General features: G+C 45.3%; 1 protein-coding gene across 1 annotated transcript in view; it reads right to left on the reverse strand.

The window, feature by feature from the left end:
• Positions 1-1,229: 1,229 nt before the first annotated feature.
• VWA3B (von Willebrand factor A domain containing 3B) overlaps positions 1,230-23,131 on the reverse strand; it is a gene marked incomplete at its 3' end in the record, with an annotated part of 132,266 nt that continues 110,364 nt past the window's right edge. The window contains exons 22-26 of the mRNA XM_081100670.1: positions 12,980-13,091; positions 7,121-7,245; positions 5,872-6,009; positions 3,672-3,772; positions 1,230-1,491 (exon numbers count right to left, since the gene is read on the reverse strand). Of these exons, the coding sequence (XP_080956796.1) occupies positions 1,230-1,491; positions 3,672-3,772; positions 5,872-6,009; positions 7,121-7,245; positions 12,980-13,091 (738 nt within the window). The remainder of the gene's footprint in view (positions 1,492-3,671; positions 3,773-5,871; positions 6,010-7,120; positions 7,246-12,979; positions 13,092-23,131) is intronic.

The following is a 23,131-nucleotide window of genomic DNA, read 5'->3' on the forward strand; positions in this document are numbered from 1 at the left end:
GTTCTGGACCATTTCCGTAATTCCTTCCTCATTGCATTCCTACTTTTGGCCTGATGCTGAGCTCATGTCCCTTTTCTTACACATTTTTGGAAGTGGATTCCTCTCTTAATTTCTTTGCCATACCTTGGTGATTTTTAGCTTTCTGGAATGTGAGTATCACTTTTAATTATGTTGTGAATTTTTAGAGTATTGGAATGCTGCCTAAGCTTTTGCAAAAAGCATCCAATATTTGTCTTATTAATAATCTGTATCCTATGGTTATCTAGCCCCAAAGCTATTATTGACCAGAAGTGATTTGAATGAGCTTTTTCATTTTTTAAATTATTTAAAACTAATTTTATGAAGAAATTAATGAATAGGGGTGGATACTTTTGTATGTTATTGCTAAAATGTGTTCAAAGAAAGCAATATCTCATAATCCAGTAACTTTGAAATGTTTCCAATGTAAGTTTTTATTCTGGTTCCACGCTCAATTAGAGGTACCTACAACAGACTACAGACAAAAACAATTAGGAAGGGCTCAATAAAAACAATAAAATAGGAAATGTTCAGTCTTGTAGCTCTCATACAAGTTATTAAGTCTTAATTTCAGTCCTAATATTAAATGATAAAAATCCCTAATTCATATGAGATACTCAGTTTAAAACAAGATTTCAGGCTTGCATTATAACTAACTTCTAAAATTTTTGAAAACGCTACAACAGTAGTCTATCGGATTAAACTTCTGGGTGTGGAGAGTCCTCCAGAAGATTGAGCATATTTTTGTGAGGACAGGGGAAGGAAAAGGACAAAGAAATGAAAAGCCAAAACCAACAAGCCCCGATAGGTCGGAGATCCCGGTGGGGGAGGCAGAGAAGTCTACCTGGTTACAAACAGGGACAGCGGGGTGGGATGCAGGCGGCGGCCTTACCTCAGCAGAGGGGCTAGGTCCACAGTGTCAGGGCTGGGGTCTGGGCGGCCCCGGAGGAACGCTGGCTCTCTTAACCATAGCTGCTACTATACTGCTTTAAGGTCTCCTGGCGGCAATCCTCAGCCCTTTGTTGCTGTGGAAGGCTCTATGAGTGCAGGGCGGGGCTGCTCAGGTGGAGGGGAAGCAAGGATGACTCCGCTGGCTGACTCTAAACCCTGCGCCTCGACCCTTCTCTGGGGAAGTGGTGTCAGCCTTACTTAAGGTATTAGGGCTTTGGCTGTACTGAGACCTAAACTGGCCCAGAAACTGGGGGGTGATCTCACTCTTGAGAGATTTCTGGGTGTTCTGGAGATAAACAATGTCGCCCCCCTCCCACCTTGGGCTTGGGGTGTCTCCAGGGGTAGGATTCTTGGGACCTGTTGCCATGGCAAGGGTCATCTGAATCCGAGGACACCGCCTCGTGCAGAGGCAGCCTCTTGGCGGGTTTCTTTTTCTTTCTTCTAAGCTCCCGGAGGTCGGTGGTGCCAGCTTCTCTGACTGGCCATGTAAGTAAGCTTGAGTTCTTCATGCCCACATCTTCCCTAGAGAGACAGAATCGGGGTCACCATGGTCTCCACAGCTGCTGTGTCTACAGAGAGATCCAAGCCGAGAGGTAACAGGTGTGGGCAAGAGTGTGGAGAAAAGGGAACCCTCGTGCACTGTTGGTGGGAATGTAAACTGGTGCAGCCACCGTGGAAAACAGTATAGAGGATCCCCCAAAATTAAAAATGGAACTGCCATCCCCTAGCCGGTTTGGCTCAGTGGATAGAGCATCAGAATGTGAACCAAAGGGTTCCGGGTTCCGGGTTCCATTCCCATCAAGGGCACGTACCTCGGTTGCAAGCTCCTTCCTGGCCTGGGCCCTGGTCGGGGTGGGTGTAGGAGGCAACCAGTCAATGTGTTTCTCTCACATCGATATTTCTCTCTCTTTCCCTCTCTCTTCCACTCTCTAAAAATTAATGGAAAAATATTCTTGGGAGAGAATTTAAATAAATAAATAAATAAATAAATAAATAAATAGTAAATGTTAGCATTAAAAAAAAAAAAAATGGAACTGCCTTATGACCCAGCAATTCCACTTGGGTATTTATCCAAAGAAAATGAAATTATTATCTTGAAGAGATATCTGCACTCTCATGTTCATGGCAGAATTATTTACAATAGCCAAGACATGGGGGCAACCTAAGTCTCCATCGATGAATGAATGGAATACACACACACACACACACACACACACACACACACACATATACATATATTATTCAGCAGTAAAGAAAGAAATCTTACAATTTGCAACCACTTGAATGGAACTTGAGGGTATTTTGTTAAGTGAAATGTGTTAGAAAAAGACAAATACTGCATGATCTAGTGGTCGTTGCCAGGGTGAGGGTAATGGAGAGGTGTTTGTTGGTCAAAAGGTACCAAAAAACACAGAGAAAATATACTGGACAATTTATTTATCCAGAAATGTCTTTCAAAGAAGGCAACTTGGGAACAAATACCTTGACTTCATTCAGCCATGCCAGCATGGCACACCATTTGAGAACTGGCTTTCAGAGCCTTCAGGGTAAGTTAGGACACCAGCTACCTGGTGTTTGTTAAACCATATTTTGTTCCCATAATCAGCATCTGCCACCTTGACCACCAGCCTTCATTCTAAAAAACTTTGACTATGGCTGATTTCAGATCCTTTTGGAAATTGTCAAGAAAAAGTTAATAGGATGGGAAAAATTTTTAGTTATTTCTAAACAGAAAATTCCATCGATCAAATCCCTCTTCAAAGGAGCAAGATTTACCACATGTGATACTTTTCAAAGACCAGCTCAAAAACTCTGGAGGTAGTTTCCAAGAAAGATGAAAAAACTGGCTTGACTATTACATACCCATTAGGATAGTTATTATCGAAAAGAAAATAAACAAAACTAAAAAATAACAAGTCCTGGCCAGGACATAGAGAAACTGGAACCCTGTGCACTGCTGGTGGGAATGTAAAATGGAGCAGCTGCTGTGGAAAGCAGTAGACAGTCGTTCAAAATGTTAAAAGTAGAACTACCATGTGACCGGCAATTCCACTTCTGGTTATATACCCACAGAATGAAAGCAGGGCCTCCCCTGTTCATAGCGGTTTTACTCACAATAGCCACGAGGTGAAAGCAACCCAAGTGCTCAGAGACAGAGAGAGAGGTAAACAAAATATGGTTTACACATACAATGGGACATTGTTCAGCCTTAAAAAGGAAAGGAAGTCTAGCATTTGCTTCAACATGGATGAACCATGAGGGCATTGTGCTAAGTGATACGAGCTAGTCACAAAAGGACAACTACTGTATGACTCCACTTAGGTGAGGTTCCCACAGTAGTCAAAATCATGGAGACAGAAAGTAGGACGGTGGTTGCCAAGGGCTGGGGAGAAAGAATGCCTTGAATCCTTGCAAATAAAAGGAGAATAATTCCTTCATCTTCATGACAGAAGTCAGAATGCTTTTCTGAAAGGTCAGCAAAATAGTGTTAGATTTGAGATTAGAACCAGATAGACAAATAACCCGGAGGTAAAAGGTGTGACACTGAATAAAGAATAACCATGGAACCACAGTTTAAGCAATAAGTTGCCCACCTCTGCTTCCTCCCGAGTTCTTAGAGATCATGAATCTCAACCTAGAAACTGATTAAAGGTGCAAAGTTATGAATAAAATTCAGAAAGTAAAAAGTGGGGTCCACTTACACTTTGGGATCCTCCTGAATTGGGGGTGACTTTATATGAGAGCAAGAGAGAGCATACTTGTTCTGGCTGATCTTTATAAGTGCATTTCGTGGGCAGAATTCCTGCAATAACACAAAAGAGAAACTGAGAGATGTCCACAGTTCAGATGTAATTTTATTCCAGCTCAGCCCATGGTAATAGCAACTAGCCATTATCCTATTTAGAGTGATACTTAAGAGTGCGGTTTAGATACAGAGCCTCACTTGATAATTACATGCTGAATAAAAGTCATTATTGAGTCCTCTCTGTCATTCTCCATGCCCTGGGTCATTTGCCAAGTCCAGCCACATACGATTCAGTGGGTGCGCACACTCACACACACACACACACACATCCTCTCACATACCACCGTCCTATCTTTATTTCGGCCTTGGCCATCTCTTTCCTGGGCTTATAAGCTGTCACCACCGCCCCTTGATGAGCGCTGACCGTCAGCCCCATGAGTCTCCCAGCATCTCCATCAGAGCTGTTTTCAGCGTCCATGCCCTGACCATGCCACACCCTGGGGATGTGCCGGGATATCTCTTCAGTCATCCCTGGATTTGCTTCCTCCTTTCCTGCCTGTGAGACATCCCACAGCAGCGCCAGCCGGTTCCCTTCTGGCGGGCCCTGTGCTGTCCTCGAACAGCCCCAGGAAAGCCCGTTTCTCTCAGGCTTTCCTGGGTTGATGAGAAGGCACCCTTTCTCCTCCTTGTCTGTCAGGTTGCATTCAGTGCCCCTGGGCCCACTGGCTCAGCTGCTGTTTGCTCACGGCCTTCAGTCCAGAATTGACTGGACGTTTCATTCTGCATAGCAGCAGGCGGACGCAGAGGGCGAGCGTGCGGCCTGAGCGCCAGACCTCCTGGTGCCTGCCTGTTCTACGCCCGTGTGTGAGGACCTCTCTGCTTCGGTTTCCTTGTCCGAAGACAGGGTGACTGGTCCCACGTCACAGTGTTCCGGGCTCTCAGCGGTCCGCTGCGGGCCACGCACTTGGAGCAGCACCTGTGGCACGTACTAAGGCCTAATAAAGTTAGCGTCTGTGATTCCATTTGCTCCTGTTTGCTCACCAGTCTCTTTTCCAAGCATAGCAAGTAGTCCATCCAAGCAAAGTTATTCCTATTAGAAAAATCATTTCTTCAAACAATTTGAAAAGCAATTGTGAGAACTTTCTCTTCCCCAGGGGCTGTCATGTGCAAAGGTGCCCAGGCCACAGCTCCTGCACTGAAGGAGGTGGGAGCTGGCTGGCAAGGAAGCCGGTGTGGGAGGAGGGAGGACAGTGGGCGGGACCCCGAGGGCCTCGGCAGGGGGGCACAACGAGGCAGAAGCTGCTTCCGGGGAAAGAAGATGGAAGGCCCTCCAGGAGCGGAAGCCCGGGGGCAGGAAAGGCCGCTGTGTTCCAGCTCACAGGGCAGCCAGAAACCTGTCGGTCAAGCCCCGCTTTTTTTCTTTTCCTTTTTTTTCCCTTTCTTCCTTTCTTTTCTTTTCTTCTTTTTAAAATTTTCAGTTACTGTTTACATTTAATATTATTTTGTAGTAGTTTCAGGCGTACAGCACAGCGGGCAGACAATCCTGCACTTTATAGAGTGACCCGGTATTTCCAGTCCCCACCTGGCACGTACAGAGTTACTACAATATTACTGACGATGCGCCCTGTGCTGTACTTCACTTCCCCAAAGCTGCACTTCTTCTTGAGGTTGATGAGAAGTGTGTAGGGGTGGGGAGGGGGGGGGGCATCAGGCAGGCAAATGATATCATCAGATTCATAACTGATAAGGATGTTTTCTGAAACTTTTAGGACAGATCCATTGGGAGGACGGGCAGGGGAGCATCAGGCAGGAACTTCCTGAGCATCAGCATCAGCGAGAGTGAGAGCGAGAGCGAGAGCTGTAAGGACAGGAAGGACCTTGATGAAGCCAAGGGAGCTCCCAGGCAGGAGGCAGAGCGGGAGCCCAAAAGGCCGTCCCGTGGAGGAGCAGGGAGGCCGTGGCTCCAGTAGCAAGGGCAGCTTTTGTGTGTTGAGTGGGCAGAATCCAAACCACAGGGCGAGTGGATGCAGCTGGGAAACCATTTCTTCAGGACACCTGGCAGGGCCAGGAAAGAGCTAGATGCGGCCCGCAGAGAGGGGGCGAGGGAGCGGCTCCTGCTGGCGACACAGCCCCTTCCCAGAACCAGTTCTACTTACTCTCCGATTGTTACACTTCAAAACCGTGTAGAGTTTATCTTCGACCACATCTGGATTCGGAAGTGCTATGACAATGGCAGGGACATAGAAGTCAAATCCATTGGGTGTCACGATCTTGGCAAATACATAATCTCCAACCTGTAGATGAGAACATGCTTCATAGAAAAGGCCTTCTAGACAGTATTAATATAAGCGTGTTTTAAAACACCCAGGGTTCTAAAGTTCAAATACATAATTTTTTCTCAGACAGAGCCAATAGTTCCACAATTCCTGCACTCATTGGCCACCCTGGAATGCAGTGATTGGCTTGAGGAAGCCCCGCTGCAGCAGGGCCTGGGAGGGGTCTGGAAACATCCTCCCAGGACAGGTGGGAAGGGCCTGCAGGGCCTCACATGAAGACCCAGGGGAGAGAAACACAGGCCTGCTCGCGGTGCTCGGAGCACACGGAGGACTCCGTGGGTAAAGGGACATGGAGATCGCTTCCAGCGGACAGGAAGTCCTGGGCAGGGACACAGCTGCTGGGCACTTGTCAGATGGACAGGATTCCGCCAGGAGGAAGTACGCTGACATGCGCCTGGGTCTGGCAGGGGAGGTGGGGCCACACAACCAGGTGCCCCTGCAAGTGTCTCCCTCGGTGCTTTCCTTCCACGCTCTCCAAAACCCACGGCACTGCAGTTCTGGGGCTTTCTCGCTACTCTCTGGCCTGGCTGTCAAGGAAAGCATGACCTCTGCCCTCGCTTCAAAACTATTTAGCCCGGCCGGTGTGGCTCAGTGGTTGAGCATTGACCTATGAACCAGGAGGTCATGGTCTGATTCCTGGTCAGGCACATGCCTGGGTTGTGGGTTCAATCCTCAGTAGGGGGCATGCAGGAGGCAGCCAATCAATGATTCTTATCATTGATGTTTCTATCTCTCTCTCCCTTTCTCTCTGAAATCAATAAAAATATATTTTTTAAGAAAAACTATTTAATATAGTTTGCAGTTATAGTTTCAAGAGCACAAACAGCCTCAGCAGCTCCCTTCCCTGACCATCTATGGCCTGGAAAGTGGCCAGTGCAGTCCTGAGCTATATGCCAGGCAGTTAGCAGATCAGGATCATGAACAAAGAAATCTCCAGGCAAGTGGTCATAGAAAAGGGGCCATTCCTCTTCCAGCCCAACCAGAGTGCAGCGAAGGGCCTAGCACGGCAGCCTGTCCTCAGAGGGCTGGGAACGTGAAAGGGTTCAGGAACAGGTGCTGGAGCCAGTACCTGGAGCAGCGGGCAGGGCATGGCGCCCCCCACAGGCGTGATGAAGGAGGTAGGCACCACCTTGGTGTCTCCGTACCTGAAGTTCACCAGTGCATGGGTGGGGCTTAGGCACTTCTTCACGACCCCTGGAAGGAATCAAAGTTAAGATATGATAGGAGAACAAGGAAAGCCTGTTGCCTTGGGCTGCCCCTCCTGTGGACTGGCTAATTGTCACACTTTGCCTCTTGTACGACTCACCAGATGGCAAGGGACGCTTCCGGGTGGGCCTGGGGTGCAGACTGCAGGCGGGGAAGGGCATGGTCTGGGCACCACAGAGCTGGGGCCAGAGCATGCACAGCGCACTCACCCAGCATCACCAGCAACCATCTCAGAAACAGATACCCTCTTCCTGGACACCCTACCATCAGCTTCCTCATGTATTTGTTTTAGCCACACTCCCTTCTATAAAGCTTAGATATGAAAACCAATGCTGTTCAATTGTGAGTGAAAAGGAAATGCGAACTCCCATCACTTAGATCAATGAAAAGGCCGCGAGGTTGAGCACATCCCACAGCTTCCCTAAAATCTACAACCAAAACGGAGAAAACAAGAACCCAGACGTTTTCATTCTCCTCAGAGGAGAACGAAAGGAAAGTGCCTTGCTGGGTGCACATGTGCTGTCATTTAGCCGAGATGAAATCGTGTTCCCGTTATGCACGGGTGATACGTATCAGGGGAGGCCTGGGCAGGACCTTCCTGGCAGTGGCAGCTGCCAGGACCTCCGCTCTGAGACAGAAAGTGCACGTCCCGTCTAACCCAAACTGAGGAACATTCCATAAAATAATTGACCTTATCTCAAATAATGCCAATAACATGAAGCAGGAAATGCAGGAGAATGATTCTAGACCAGGGGTGGGCAAACTTTTTGACTCAAGGGCCACAATGGGTTCTTAAACTGGACCGGAGGGCCGGAACAAAAGCATGGATGGAGTGTTTGTGTGAACTAATATAAATTCAAAGTAAACATCATTACATAAAAGGGTCCGGTCTTTTTTTTTTTTTAGTTTTATTCATTTCAAACAGGCCGGATCCGGCCCACGGGCCGTAGTTTGCCCACGGCTAAAGAGACATGCTAACTAAATTCAGTACGTGATTCTGGACTGGGACCTGTGCTAGAGAAAAAATGCTAGAAAGGCCATTATTGGGACAATAACCAAATGGAAATGTACAGATAAAAAGTAGTATAATAATGTTAAGTTTCCTGAATTGCATAACCTTATAGTGGTTATATTAAGAGATTACCCTTCTTCCTGAGAAATAAAAATTGATATATTAATGGTTATGATGATTTTATCTAATCTCAAATAGTAAAAAAATTAATGTGTGGAAGGAGAGAGAGAGAGAAAGGTGGGGAGAGAGAGAGGAATACAGGTGGTAAAATAAATGTGACAAAATGTTAAAAATTGGTAAATCTGGGTAAAGAGTATATAGGAGTTCTCTGTATTATTCTTGTAACTTTTCTGTAAGTTTTCAATTATCTATTTATATAAAAACTCTGGGTGTAACATCACGACTGAGGCTCGACCAACTGGAAGGAAGTCAGTCCTGCAGGGGTTGTCTTAGAAATGGCTGCACCCTCCCTGAGCTGTTTCCCATGAGGGCGGCGAGGTTTCAGGCAGGAACCTGCCCTCGGAGCGTAGTCACACTGAGTCCTGGGTCCTCTTAGCCACAGCTGTGCCCTCCCGAGCTGTTTCCGGTAAGGGCGAGGTGTGAGGCAGGAACTGGCCCTCAGAACATGGAGGCATATCTTTATAAAGTTTTAATACATTACAGTGGGGCCTTGACTTACGAGTTTAATTTGTTCCATGATGGAGCTCGTAACTCAAATTATTCATATGTCAAATCACTGTGACATTTGCTGCGCCAACTAGCGGTGGGGTATCTGAAGCTGGCTCGTACGTAACCCGAATTTTAGCTCGCAACTCAAAGCAAAAAATCGGCCGAGAGATGGCTCATATCTCGAAAAAACTCTTTAGTCGGGACACTCGTAAGTCAAGGCCCCACTGTATATTAGAGGTCGTGGTAGTACTGTTTTACCCACAACGTCTACAGGAATTGCTGCAAATTTACCTCTCGGTGAAAGCACCTTTCATTTCCAATATAAATTACCCATTCCACTAAATGAAACTTCAATTTCTAGACTTGATATAAACAGTGAAGTTGCTAAAACTATTAAAAAGGCCCAGCTTCTCTTTATTGATTAATGCACCATGGCATCCAGTCATGCTGTAAACGCCATAGACAGATTACTAAGAGAAATTATGAATTTGAATGTTGTATTTGGTGGGAAAGTTCTCCTGCTTGGAGGGGATTTTCGACAATGTCTCAGTATTGTACCGCATACATGGGATCGGCCTTGGTACAAACGAGTTTAAAGTCCTGCAATGTTTGGGGATGTTTCAGAAAGTTGTCTCTTACAACAAATATGAGATCAGAGGATTCTGCTTATAGTGAATGGTTAGTAAAACTTGGAGATGGCAAACAATAGCAGTTTTCATTTAGGAATGGATATTATTGAAATCCCCTGTGAAATGATTTGTAATCGATCTATTATTGAAGCTACCTTTGGAAATACTATATCTATAGACAATATTAAAAATATATCTAAACGTGCAATTCTTTGTCCAAAAAAATGAACACGTTCAAAAATTAAATGAAGAAATTTTGCATATACTCGATGGAGATTTTCAAACATATTTGAGTGATGATTCCATTGATTCCACAGATGATGCTGAAAAGGAAATTTTTCCCATTGAATTTCTTAATAGTATTACTCCTTTGGGAATGCCATATCATAAATTAAAATTGAAAGTGGGTGCAATCATCATGCTATTGAGAAATCTTAATAGTAAATAGGGTCTTTGTAATGGTACCAGATTTATTATCAAAAGATTACGACCTAACATTATCGAAGCTGAAGTATTAACAAGATCTGCAGAGGGAGAGGTTGTTCTGATTCCAAGAATTGATTTTTCCCCATCTGACACTGGCCTCCCATTTAAATTGATTCAATGATAGTTTCCCGTGATGCCAGCATTTGCGATGACTAAATAAATCACAAGGACAAACTCTAGACAGAGAAGGAATATTCCTACCTGAACCCGTTTTCGCACATGGTCAGGTATATGTTGCTTTCTCTCGAGTTCGGAAAGCATGTGACATTAAAGTTAAAGTTCTAAATACTTCAGCACAAGGGAAATTAGTCAAGCACTCTGAAAGTGTTTTCTCTTAATGTGGTGTACAGGGAGATATTAGAATAAGTTTAATCACTTTATCAATCATTGTTTTCATCACAGTTGTTTTTATATCATGTTTTTGTTGTTTTTATATCATGCCTCTGTTGTTATATCCTTTTGTTACTGTTTATTTATTAATAAATTTATATATTATTTTTATATACATTTTACTAATTTCCTTTCATCTCTCACACTTCTATTATAGAGAAAGGGCAAATAGCAATATTAAAGTATTTCCGCTAATTAATTCCCTTTTAATGTGCATGAATTTAATGCACTGGGCTACTAGTTTTTTATAAAAATAACTATCACAGTAGACTTGAAATTCTCAATTAAAGAAAAGATTCATTGACTTTAGTGGGGAGAGGAGCAAAAGCTAAGCACCTCGGGTACCCATGCATCACCATTTCAACTGGCCTAGGCAACATTTCCTAACTGGCCACTAAGCAAAGTCACAGATTTTACAACTAAATTCAAATGTTTATTTCCTCTGAACCGACTTATCTGAGTTTAATCACAATCACAGATTAAAACTTCTCAAATAGCCCGATCCCGTGCAGCTAGGAGGAGTGTGTGCTCTCTGCCTCTAACTGCATATTAAAACCAACAAACCCCCAGGGCAGTAATCCTGCTGCAGGTGGCCACGTGTCAGCTGTTTCCTCTACTTCCCCAGACAGGCAGCGAAGTGCTCAGCATGTTCTCATCACAGGGGGAGGGTGCTGAGGAAACGTTGGAGCCAATCCACTTTGCTCTGAGACCCTGGCCAGTAAACTGACCCCAAGCCCTTAATCCAGCCATTTGGAATCCAGGCCTTGTCAGCATTTTCATTCACCTGCCAAATGGGCTTTGAACCCCTCTCCGGGCTCAGATCATAGGACCAAGCAGGGTGGCTCCTGTAACCACCGCCCAGCACATTAGCGCCCCAGGGGAATGGCAGGTTTTCAGGCCCTGCTCCTGCAAAGGGGTTTTCTGTCCTAGCCTATGAGCTCATCTCAGCCACTCAGATCATAGTCGCACTTATCCCACCCATTCCAAAGCACATCTAGCAAATTTCAGAGAAAATGTCTTAGTTGTCAGTTCTACACAGATGCCTGCTGGAAACCAAACTCCTGCTGAAGCATCCCCCCCGCCCCGCCTTTTTTTTACTTAAAAATAAGATTTTAATTAAACATTACAAAGAATTATTCCTTTAACCCTGAGTCTGAAAAGAAAATCTGTCTAGAGATAGAGATCTTGAGACATCACACAAAAGAAGTGAGCCTCCAATTCATTATATTGCTGACACATCTCATTACCTTCCTGTCCACACTCCCATGGCTTGTAGGTGTCACTACTTATGGCCCAAGCCAGGAACCTGAGAGACATCCTAACCATCCTCAGCCACTCTGGACACGGCAGTGAGAGAGCCGTCCAAATGTGACTGTGCCTCCCTGCTTTAAGTGTGGCTCCCCAATAAAATCCACACTTTGAAAAAATCTTTGCCCAAGGGCATACTTATTGATTTTAGAGAGGGAGGGGGGAGGGAGTGAGGGAGGGAGGAAGAGAGAGAGAGAGAGAGAGAGAGAGAGAGAGAGAGAGAGAGAGAGAAAGTCGATTAATTGCCTCCTGAATGCACCCTGATCAGGGATCAAACCTCCAACTTGGGTACGTGCCCTGACTGGGAATGGAACCCACGTGTTTTAGTGTGCCAAGTGAACCACCCGGCCAGGGCAAAATCGCCATTTCTTAACATGACCCTTAATAAACAGTCTCGTATTTACCTCTCTGAAGCACCTCATTATTTCCTACCCTTCCTTTGCATTCTAGTTCCCGCCATAATCTGCTTTATTTCTCCAGACATGACATGTTTCCTTCACCTCTAAATCTTCCTTCATGTTACCTTCACTGTCTGCGAAGCTCCCACGTGAACGTACCTGGTTGGTGCCTTTAGGATCACCTGCTCCAGGAACTCTTGGGCAAACCGCTCAGGCCTAGCCACTCGGCCTCTCCCTCCAATGGGCCACGTGCATTCGGCCTCAGGACTTTGCAGCGCTGTTCCCTCCGCTTAGAACTCTCCTCTTCCAGGTAAGCTCATGCCTGCCCCTGCTCCTTCAGGCCCTCACTCATCGCCTTCCCCGGCAGCTCTGCATGGGCCACCATAGTTAGAATTGCTCCTTTCACTTCGACCCCTTCGTGCTGGGTTTCTCTCTGTAGCACTGTATCTGACACACTACATATGTGTCCGGTTGCTTGTCTGTCTCCCTCACTAGAATGTAACCTCCATGAAGGTAAGAGTTTCCATCTGTTGCTCACCACACTAGCTTGAACAGCACTTTAGGAATATTACATACATGGAACACAGTAGATGTGCAGTAAAGATTTGTTTGCTAAACAAATGAGGGATTAAAGTAATGTATTTTCTGGCTATCCCTCCCTCCCCGCAAATTATGGGGAGAAACCCATCGCTATTTCATTTTAGAAGTGGAATATCTTAGTACGGCTATGAAATCTCAACGTTCTAGGGAAAGTGCAGTTTGAGAACCGCTGGTCCCCTCCCCGATAGCATATTCTTTAACAAAGCAATCTTACAAAATAAAATATCTACCTGGGAAATAAAAGCCATTTGCGTCACATCTTGCAATAACCCTCTGGCCTTTGAGGTGATGCAATTTTTTGGATTTGATTTTCTTTGTTGAATTTCCTTGAAACTTCTGTGGCTAAAACGATAAAAGATTATAAGTGAAAGGAAAGTCAGTGCAGACAGTGACAGTCGCAGGCCCAGGTGCTTCAGGTCTCAGAGGGGAGTGCGGGACGTGCGTGCGCGGTGCCCTCTCTCTGGAACTTCCGGCTCTCCACTGCTGGGAACAGGCTTTCACCCAACTGACCTGAGAGCCTTGCTGCCTGAACATAATCAGATTTTGTTAAAACAAAACAAAACCAAAAAAAGCCAACCTTTTCCAGAGAATTGAAATAGGATCCAGAGTCTTAAAACGTAATATTCAACATATCATTATACAATCCAAAATGCAACAGACAAAAAAAGCAAGCCAATATGACCAGTTCTCAAGGTATGAGGCGATCGATAGATCACAATACTGAGATGACCCAGGTGTTGTAATGATCAGATAAAGACTTAAACCAACAATTAGAGTCCATGGCGTAAAGCAAATACTTTTGAAATGAATGAAAAAATGTTTTCAGCAGAGAAACAGAAATAGTTTTTATAGTTTTTAAAAAAACTATAAAAATTACAAAATGAAAATTTTAGAAGTAAAAAATAATATCTGGAAGGGCTTAGTAGTAGAATTGATATGACAGGAGAGACAAATCAACAGAAATTATTGAATCAGAAGAACACAGAGGAAAGAGGGGTTTTAAAAATGAGCAAGATCCTTCCTATTCCAGATGCCCCTTCAAAGCCCAGCCCAGCCCAGTTCTCTCTCGCTGGGCAAACTCACCAGGCAGATTCAGAAAAAGCAGAGGTGTATCCTTACGACGAATATTATCCAGCCATTTATATCTGACTAGAGGCCTAGTGCACGGATTTGTGCACCGGTAGGGTCCCTCGGCCTGGCCTGCACCCTCTCTCAATCTGGACCACTCAGGGGATGTTGGACTGCCAGTTTTGGCCTGATCCCCGCAGGCCAGGCTGAGGAACCCAACCGGTGCATGAATCCATGCACCAGGCTTCTAGTATGCATATAAGATCTTTGGTTAATCTCTTCCCACCCTCCCCCTGTGATTCATCAGCCTGTTTCATGTTTCCATGCCTGTGAGTTGAGTGTCTGCCCCATGGTGGTCAGTGCGTGGCATGGCTACCAGTTGAATGGTCAAATGGTTGAACAGTCAAATGGTCGCTTAGGCTTTTATATATAGAGATGTGTACTGGTTAATGGTTATCCAAGGTGGGGGTGCAAACAGATGGACTGCAAATGGGCATGAGGGGTCTCTCTGGGGTGATGGGAATGTGCTAAAACTGGATTGTGGTGGTGGTTGACAGCTCAGTCAGTTTTACTAAAAATCACTGAATTGAAACAGGTGAGTTTTATGTTGTCAAAATAGTATTTCTCTACATCTGTGTTGTTGTTGTTTTTAAAGGAAGTAAAAATAGACAGCCATTTATTTATGGTTTGCTCCTAAAAAATGCTCACGTTATTTTACACACAGTGGGCTATGGAGCGAATGAGTACAGAAGCTTCAATAAACTAACAAAATAGAAACAGACTCATAGAGAACAGACTGACGGCTGTCAGGGGAGGGGGAGGGGGCTGGGTGAAAAAGGTGAAGGGATTAAGCAAAGAAAAACAACACCTCATAGACACAGACACCAGTACGACAATTACCCAATTACCGAGGGAAAAGGGGTAGGGGAGGGGGGGAAGTAGAAGCCGGTAAAGGGGGGCTAAATGATGATGGAAGGGGACTTGGTTTGTGATGGTGAACACACAATACAATAGACAGATGATGTATAATAGAATTCTTCATCTTAAGCCTATATAATTTTATTAACCAATGTCACCCCAATAAGTTCAATAAAAATTTTAAAAAATTTAAAAAAAGAAATAGGAAGAAAAAGATAAACCAAATCGGCCTTTTCCTTTAAATCACTACATTGCAGAAACTGGAGATTTTCCCTACTAGATTTTTTTTTAAAAAATTTTTTCCCTGTCTCACCATTAATTTATTAATTCTTGGGTTTCTTAAAGAAATTAGTCCTCCTCCATCTGACTGCCCAGCAACATCATTCTCCAGCTTCTCTTTGCAGACAGTCAAGTGTACCTCTTCTCCATGAGAGAAAGCCAACAGCAGGCGTTTTCACAAGCATTTTGAGGTTACTTTTTTGCAATGCTATGGGTACACCATAAATAAAGTGTTAAATGCATATTTTATGAGTTCATCTACAGGACTCCACTTAAGCAAATCTCTAATTTATGAGGCGATTGACTATAAAATTTAAGTAACTTCAGGCGGTCTCAACACCATTTGCTCTTGGCCATTATTCATTCCCGTACAGTTAGGATATGAGCGGGCCCACTTCCAGGGCGCCTGCTGCGACTGGTGCAGCATCAATCATTCGGGCCTGTTTGGACGCGCTGCACAGGTCCGTTAGAACAAGTGGGAGCCTGGCCGATCTGCTGGGAGATGAACACGTGGGGCCAGGTCCTCAGAAGTGAAGAAGTGGAACCAAGGGGTGGTCTCTTGAAGGAACTGTGGGATATGATCAAATGTCGGCCTATGCAGACACGGACGGAAAGCCAGGTGAGCACTACCCTTTTGTTTACGATGTTCCCATTTAGCCGGATTTTGCTTGGGTACCTCCATCCTATTTTTACTAATGTAGTCAGTATGTCAGAGGACAGTCGACATCACTGGTATATGGTGAATGTCAGCTGCTTGTTCCTGGACTGTCACACCTTCCACGGGAGATTCAGAATGACCGGCAGCCGGAAATGGCCTCAGAGGGAGGAGCCTGGGCCAGGCGGCAGGAGGGGCCGGACCAAGTGCTGCCTGCTGGCTGTGGGACTTGGGGCAACTTTTTACCCTTCCTGAGAGTCAGTTTCTGCAAATGCAAAATGAGGGGATAACCTAAGTGCTCTCTAACGCCCGTAGCTCCACGCCTTTGTCCAGGAGATTCCAGCCTTACTAGGGCTTCCTGTACTGCAGGGACCACTGTCAGCCCTTGTGTAAACTGTCTGCAGTTTTTACAATTTGAGGGAAATGTACCAGCCAGGACTATGACCGTGAGTAGCACAATTTTCTGTCATCATACCCACAGAGATGCCCATACCACAGTCACGTAGGATCCACATAAAGTTTCCCACAGACCCACATAAAGCTTCTAATTAGATAGAATTTAGGATTTTGAGAATCTGGAACAAGATGAATTAAATCATTGTTACTTAAAAACCTTTACCTAAAGGTAAACTTCCATGAAGGTTACCTTTACATAAAGCTAACTTCCACAGCCACCTGCTTCATGCCACCAGGATTCACAGCCAAGACCAATCGACCCGGGAGGCACCTGCCGGTGGCCACGGAGCCACCAGACAGCCTCTCTGCCTCCAGGCAGACAACGAGTGTTCTTCCAGACAGATGACCACATCGACCCAGAAAGGTCTTTTCCCATTTAGATTTCATCAATATAACAGGGAAGCCATTAAAAGGACCTATGCCTAGATACATTCAAGATTCTAAATGAGGGTAATCACATAACTAACTTACCTAACCCCTTTTTTTCTCCAGATTCCCAATATTGATTTGGTTCTCTCAATATCCTTGCTGGCTGCTTCCGGAGGGGCGAGGCCCTGGGAGGCAGGTCAGAGGGTGTGGGGACAGGCTGGGCACTGTCTCTGCGTGCCTCCCGCCCTGTCTCTCCAGCTCAGGACAGTGCTGCCGGACCCCAGCAGCACTACTTCCCGCCACCCCTTCAACTCCCTGCTCTCGCCATTGCTGGGGAGCTCAGACCCCGGGGCTGCCTTAGCTCTACCTCCTCCTCTGTAGGAAGTCCCTTCACCAACGTTTCTTCACTTGGACCAACTGAAGGGGAGTCTGTTTCCTGCCTGGACCCCACTGATAAGGCCTCCACGTGGCTCTCCAGATGCGGAGGTCGGTAGCCAGCCCACACCTGTTCAGGGTAGAGCCGTGACTGTGGAAGAGAGACCCCGGGGGCAGGAGAGAGCTGAGGGCCAGCAGCGCATCTCCAGCGGGGGTGCCTCGGGCGTCAGCAGGAAGAGACAACCTGGCTGGGACTTTTGTCACCACGGGGATCCCTAGAGCTGATCCCACCTTTCCCCTCCTGAACATCAGATACTAGACGGCAACTCTGTAGATAATATGGAGGGTTTGTGGGCGTTTTCCTTCCTTCCTTTCGATTCCCTTCAGTGGCTGGTGTCCCTGAGCAGGATTTTCTCAGTCATGAGGTGAGCACTTCTCTTTGGCTCCCTCTCTGTCCCATCAGGGCGCCTCACGCTCCTCTGAGTCCCACCCTGGCCCCGTGTCCTCGCATCATTCCTCAGGAGCCCGCTGGGTCCCGTTTCTGGATGCTAGCTTATCACCAAGGTGCTGGCCTGGGTGTGCAGCTGCCATTCTTCCTGTGATGGCGGCAACATCACTGGCGCACAATCCAGACTCGCATGTCCCACCCTCACCGGGAGCTCTGTGCCACCGGAGAACAGTGCCAGTCACTGGTGAGTTCGTCTCCCCACCAGACCAAGCATCAGCCCCACAGGCTAAACTTCTACTCGTGGCAGGAGAAAGGTGTGATGCCTCCCTTCTCCCTGTACGGGAGAACACTGGTCACTGTAAAAGGATGGACTACAGCGCAAGAATGACAACTGGCCCGATTATTACTGGAAACAAAGATAACAAACTCTACTTATTCTGACTTCATTTTATACAATTCCAAGAACTTTCCCTTTAGTCTCCCCAACTAATTGTCTCCCGTGTGGTGTAAAAGTCACAGCCCAACGCGATGTTTTCAAACCCAAGGTCTCTCTTCTTTCCTTCGTTCGCTCAGTCTCACCTCACCCAGTCTCACCCCTATCCTCCCTCCTGTGCATTTTCCTACCACTCTTTCTGAGGAAGCCACACTCCAGCTTCCTTGCCAGTCCCAGCCCTGAGAAGTACGTGCACCCAGCTGTGTGAGGACACCTCCAAGGCCTCTCTTGGGCGGCTTACAGCTCAACAAGACTTTCTGCCTCCGAATTTTCCAAGGAGGTCAGGTTTCCAGGTGCAGAGAGCCCCCTGGGTCCTCCTGGGCCTGGAAGTGTGGGGTTTGCCCTGGAGCACACCGTGTCTACTGAGGAAATGCTGTAGGAAGTGTGACTGGGGCTCCTTAGACTGGAGGGTGGACTGTGATTCAGATGCCTTCTCCTGTTCCCACCTTTGAAAGCTTAGGATTGGCCAATGAGGTGAAGTCTGCAACCATGGCAACAAGAAGTGCTAGTGAGGGAGTTTTCAGGGGAATTTAAAATTTCAGTCTAATGGCTTTCATTATGTGGTCACACTCAAACAAACTTGGGTCCCCGTTTGCTACACATTTTCAATACACTCCTGGGGGTCTTAATAAGTAAGAGAAGGTTTCATCCTCTCCAACTTACAATCATTAATCAAAATTCTTGTCCTTTCCTAAAAGGATTTAAAATGAGGCTCTATTTATATACGAATCAGTAAACAGGACTTGTGTCTGTGATGAATTTCACTCAAGGACCCCACAAGGCCTTACAATCGTGAGCTCTAGTCCCAACCAACGTTTTCTCTGGCCGAGACCTTTTTCACTCTGGTCAAGACCTATTAGTGGGTTGTGAAATTGATCTGTGGTGTCTGACAAAAATGGAATGAAAAGTATCTCAGAATACATCACACATGGCAAGGAGAAGTATCGTTTTAAGAAAATAATATACAAAACCTTCCATTGCAGAGGGCCCTGCAAAGAATGAAAAGAGCTATGAAGATAAGCTGCCAAATATGACCCCTCATTCGTTACCTATAGACAACAGTTCCGGGACACAGGGAGACCCCCTTGGACAGAGAGTGGGGGCTTTGGGCACCCTGTGTGAGGACAGGGCATTAAAGGGAGAGCCTTAGCCCCTGACCAAGAAGGGGGCAAGAGTAGACCCATTGATACCATGACACAAACTAAATGTCTCTTCTCACTCTGGTTCACGCTCAAGTTCCCACCATCGCTTTCTCCTCTCCTGCCCTACAAAGATCTTGAAGCACTAATCTTCACTTCCTATATTTATTTCCTTGACTTCTACTCACACCTCTACCCACTGTAAGCTAGCTTCTGCCCCCACACTTCCATGAAATTATTCTGGCTAGGACCATGAGTGACCTCCCTCTTGCCAAATGAAATGGCTTTCAGACATCCTTCTGTGTGACTTTTCACGACTCCTCAGGGATGGCCTCACTCATGGAGAGAGCAGTCTGGACACTGAGGTGGAGGGCGAGTCCTGTGGCGGGCGCGCCCCGTGCTGCACCTGTCCAAGCACATCAGGTGTGTGGTCACCGCCGTTTGCAGGTGGGTGCTATGATTTTTCTATCTTAAGATGAAGAAACGAGGCTTGGAGGGCCTGGCTGAGTCACGCAGCTAGAACGCGGCAGCGCTGAGACATGTGCTCAGGTCTGTCCCACTCATCAGAGCTCCCTACCCTGGGCCGCCTGCTCCCCTAACTTCCCTGCTCCTGGCACCCCACTGTCTGCGCTTCCTCTCAACACCTCAGATGATCTTCAGATAAACCTCCTTAACTTAGATTTCTCTGCTAAGCTCCAAACATGTGCTGTTTTTGGCCTCTCACTTGGGCACCCCATGGACATTTGAGAATCAAGGGGACCTAAAGTGACTTACCTTTCCCTGAAAATATGTTTTACCCATTTTTTTTCATTTATTAATTCAAATATTTATGTGTTCCTACAAGGTACTCATGGCGCTGGGAGTATCCAGCACACAATGGACAAATACCCACCCTTATTCTATTAGGTGAGACAGATCATAAAGAAATCTATGATGTCAGGCAGTAAAATGAGCTGAAGAAAGCAATGTGGGAAGGAGTTAGAGAGTGACGGGGGTTTAGATGGCTGTCCAGGGAACACTGCAGCCCTGAGAAGCAGGGGCCGCATGGAAATGGTTGACAGTATCTCTGTCTCCCCAGTTGTCCAAGACAGGAACCTGTGGGCACCCTCGCCTGTACCCCTGGCTTGCCACACACATGCACTCCCCCCAAGTCATGTTCCTGTTGCCTATTCCCTCCCCACTCTCAGGCTTGGCTCAAGGACTAATGCCTCTCAGGAGAATGCTGCACCTGGTTTTGGTATTTCCCCTCTACATTGGTTCTCATCTTGCTGCCAAAAGAATCTCTCCAAGACACAGATTTTCTAACATCTTCCACTTGCTGAAAACCCGTCCCTGGGAATTCATTTCCTATAGGCACCAGCCTTGGTCCTAGGAGAGAATTCCAGGTTCCTCGTATTCTAGTGCCATCTTCCCTTTTCGTCTTGTCGCCTGCCCCCGGGGAGCCTACCCCTGGGGAGCCCGCCATGTTACTCCCACCTCCCTGCCTTTTCACAGACTGCTTCTTTCCCTCAGAACATTTCTCACCCCACAACCCTTATATTACTACACATTCTTCCAAACCAAACTTAATTACCCCCTCCATGAAACTTTCCCCAGCTCCGGTCAGAGCTGTTCACTTTTTCCCATCTGCTAGTTGCTCTATGGGTATGCCTCTGTTGCCACATCTATAATAATCTCATATAAGGATCTGGGTCTCATTCATTCAGTAAATATTTGCTGAGTGCTCGCCATGTGCCAGACACCACTCAGTGCTATGGATGCAGCTATAAAGAAGGCCAGACAAGGTCTCGGTGCTCACGGAGCTTATGTTCTATTCCAACATGTCTCCTCCACTAGGCAGGGCCCAAGTCTTCAGCGCAGTTAACAAGCCCCCACTGTGCACCCAGGGTAGAGAAGCACCTTGCGAGGCCCCAAGGAGAGAGAGAGAACAGCCGGCCCACTGTGTCAAGCACGGAATCTAGTCTAGGTTAGGGAGTGAACAAATATTTTTAGATGAAGAATTTATGGAAATTATATTTATCCCCATGCTGTGGCTAAGGGAAATAAACTGAACAATTAACTTATATCCCATAAAGAATGAGCTTCTTGCCGAAACCGGTTTGGCTCAGTGGATGGAGCGTCGGCCTGTGGACTGAGGGGTCCCAGGTTCGATTCCAGTCAAGGGCATGTACCTGGGTTGCGGGCACATCCCCAGTGGGAGATGTGCGGGAGGCGGCTGATCGATGTTTCTCTCTCATCGATGTTTCTGGCTCTCTGTCTCTCTCCCTTCCTCTCTGTAAAAAATCAATAAAATATATTAAAAAAAAAAAAAAGAATGAGCTTCTGATTCCCATGATTCTAGATAAATTCATCAGAACAGTCTTTATTCTGAACCACAAGTGTCTTCCTTTCACTCCGTCAGCAGCACTTCCCATTTTTAAATGTAATGTGACGTAGAGCATGAAGAGTGCTGCCAAATCCTGCGTTAGGCAGCGGTGTCTCCACAGTTCACCACAGGAAGGCCCATCATTTAGGACCTGCAATGGTCCGTCTCCCAGCCAGAGGGAGGGAGGATTCGGTCTGTGGGTTTAGGTACTTCCAATACCTAGAGTAGTGCTTGGCACCGCATAGGGCCTAAAAAATATCTCAATGAATAAAAGAAAGAACAGAGAGGAAGCTGCATGATGAAAAAAGTTCCTTTTCAGGGAGAAGGAGCTAATTCACCTTCAGTCTTCTTGATTCTTGGGTACGTGCAGGACATCTAGGGGAGGCACCCCAACAGACAGCCACACACTTGGAGGCATCAGATGGTGCCTCCCAAGAAAACACTAGACAATATTTGAGGAAGTACATTTTTAAAAATAAAAACAAAAAATTACATATGTAAATATATATAATATATATAAAAGAAAATAAATAAAAATTATAAATAATGATAAAAAGTTTGCATTCTGAACAAAAGAAATAGCTTTCTACACTGAAGGGGGAAATGTCATTTTCAGGAGGGGGAAATAAAATTAAATACAAACAAACACATACAGGAATCTAGAACAGCAACTACAGAATATCAGGCAAAACCAACATCATTCAGCAAAGATTGAAACAAAATATGATGGATCTCAAAGGTCAGTGCTTTGGGTGTAATTTTAAGACTGTCATATGGTGAAAATTCAATAGAACTCAGTAAGGTTTCAGATGAACTATGCCAGGTCTATCATAGCCATCTGCAGTCAGAAAAGGGGTGTTATACTTTATTAGCAACAGTATTTAGAGCCCCAAAATGTTCATGCCCTCTGATCTAAGGATCCCACTCCTAAAAATTTATCCTAATAAATTAGTTAAACTATGTGCACCATAGAAATCATTAAAACAGGATGTGAAAGGGAATAAAACTGGAAAATAAGCTAACTGTCCAACATTCAGTGAAGAGTTAAATAAATCAGTGTATATATATATATACACACACACACCATGATATGTTATATAACCACAAAAATACCAATCTCATGACTCAGTCAAAACAAAGAGAAAGTATATGAGATAATGCTAAATTAAAAAGCAGAAGATAAAATGATTATGGACACTCTGACTTCATCTATGTAAAAAATATATTCAAGGAGGAAAAAAACTAGAAGCAAAAGATTCAAAGGGGTAATAAATAATAAAGCACTCCTATAATAAATTATTCTTTCTTTTTACAAGCTTTGTTTTATTAATAATAATTGCTAACACTTAAAGTGGGCTTTCAATACTGTTCTTTAAATGCTCATTTTACTCTCACAATAATCCTCCGAGGCAGATACTACTAATACTCCTATTTTATAAGTAAAAAAACTAAACTTTAGAGACAAGAGAAGGCTAAAGGAGTTCAGTACCACTAAACTAGCACTGCAAGAAATGTTGGAGGGATTGCATTAAGAAGAAGAAATAGAGAAATAGAGGAACATAGGCATAAAGAAAAAATGGCAATAAATAAGGACCTATAAATAATAATCTTAAATATAAATGATCAAATGCTCCAATCAAAAGACATAGGGTAGCTGAATGAATACAAAAACATGCCCCAATTATATGCTGTCTATAAGAGACCCACCTCAGAACAAAAGATTCACACAGGATAAAAATGGAGAGATGAAAAAAAATTTTTCGTGCAAATGGAAATGAAAAAAAAAAATTGAAACTGGGGTAGCAATACTCATATCT

The sequence above is a fragment of the Myotis nattereri genome, assembly GCF_964212035.1.
Source record: "Myotis nattereri genome assembly, chromosome: 10".
NCBI lineage: Eukaryota > Metazoa > Chordata > Mammalia > Chiroptera > Vespertilionidae > Myotis > Myotis nattereri.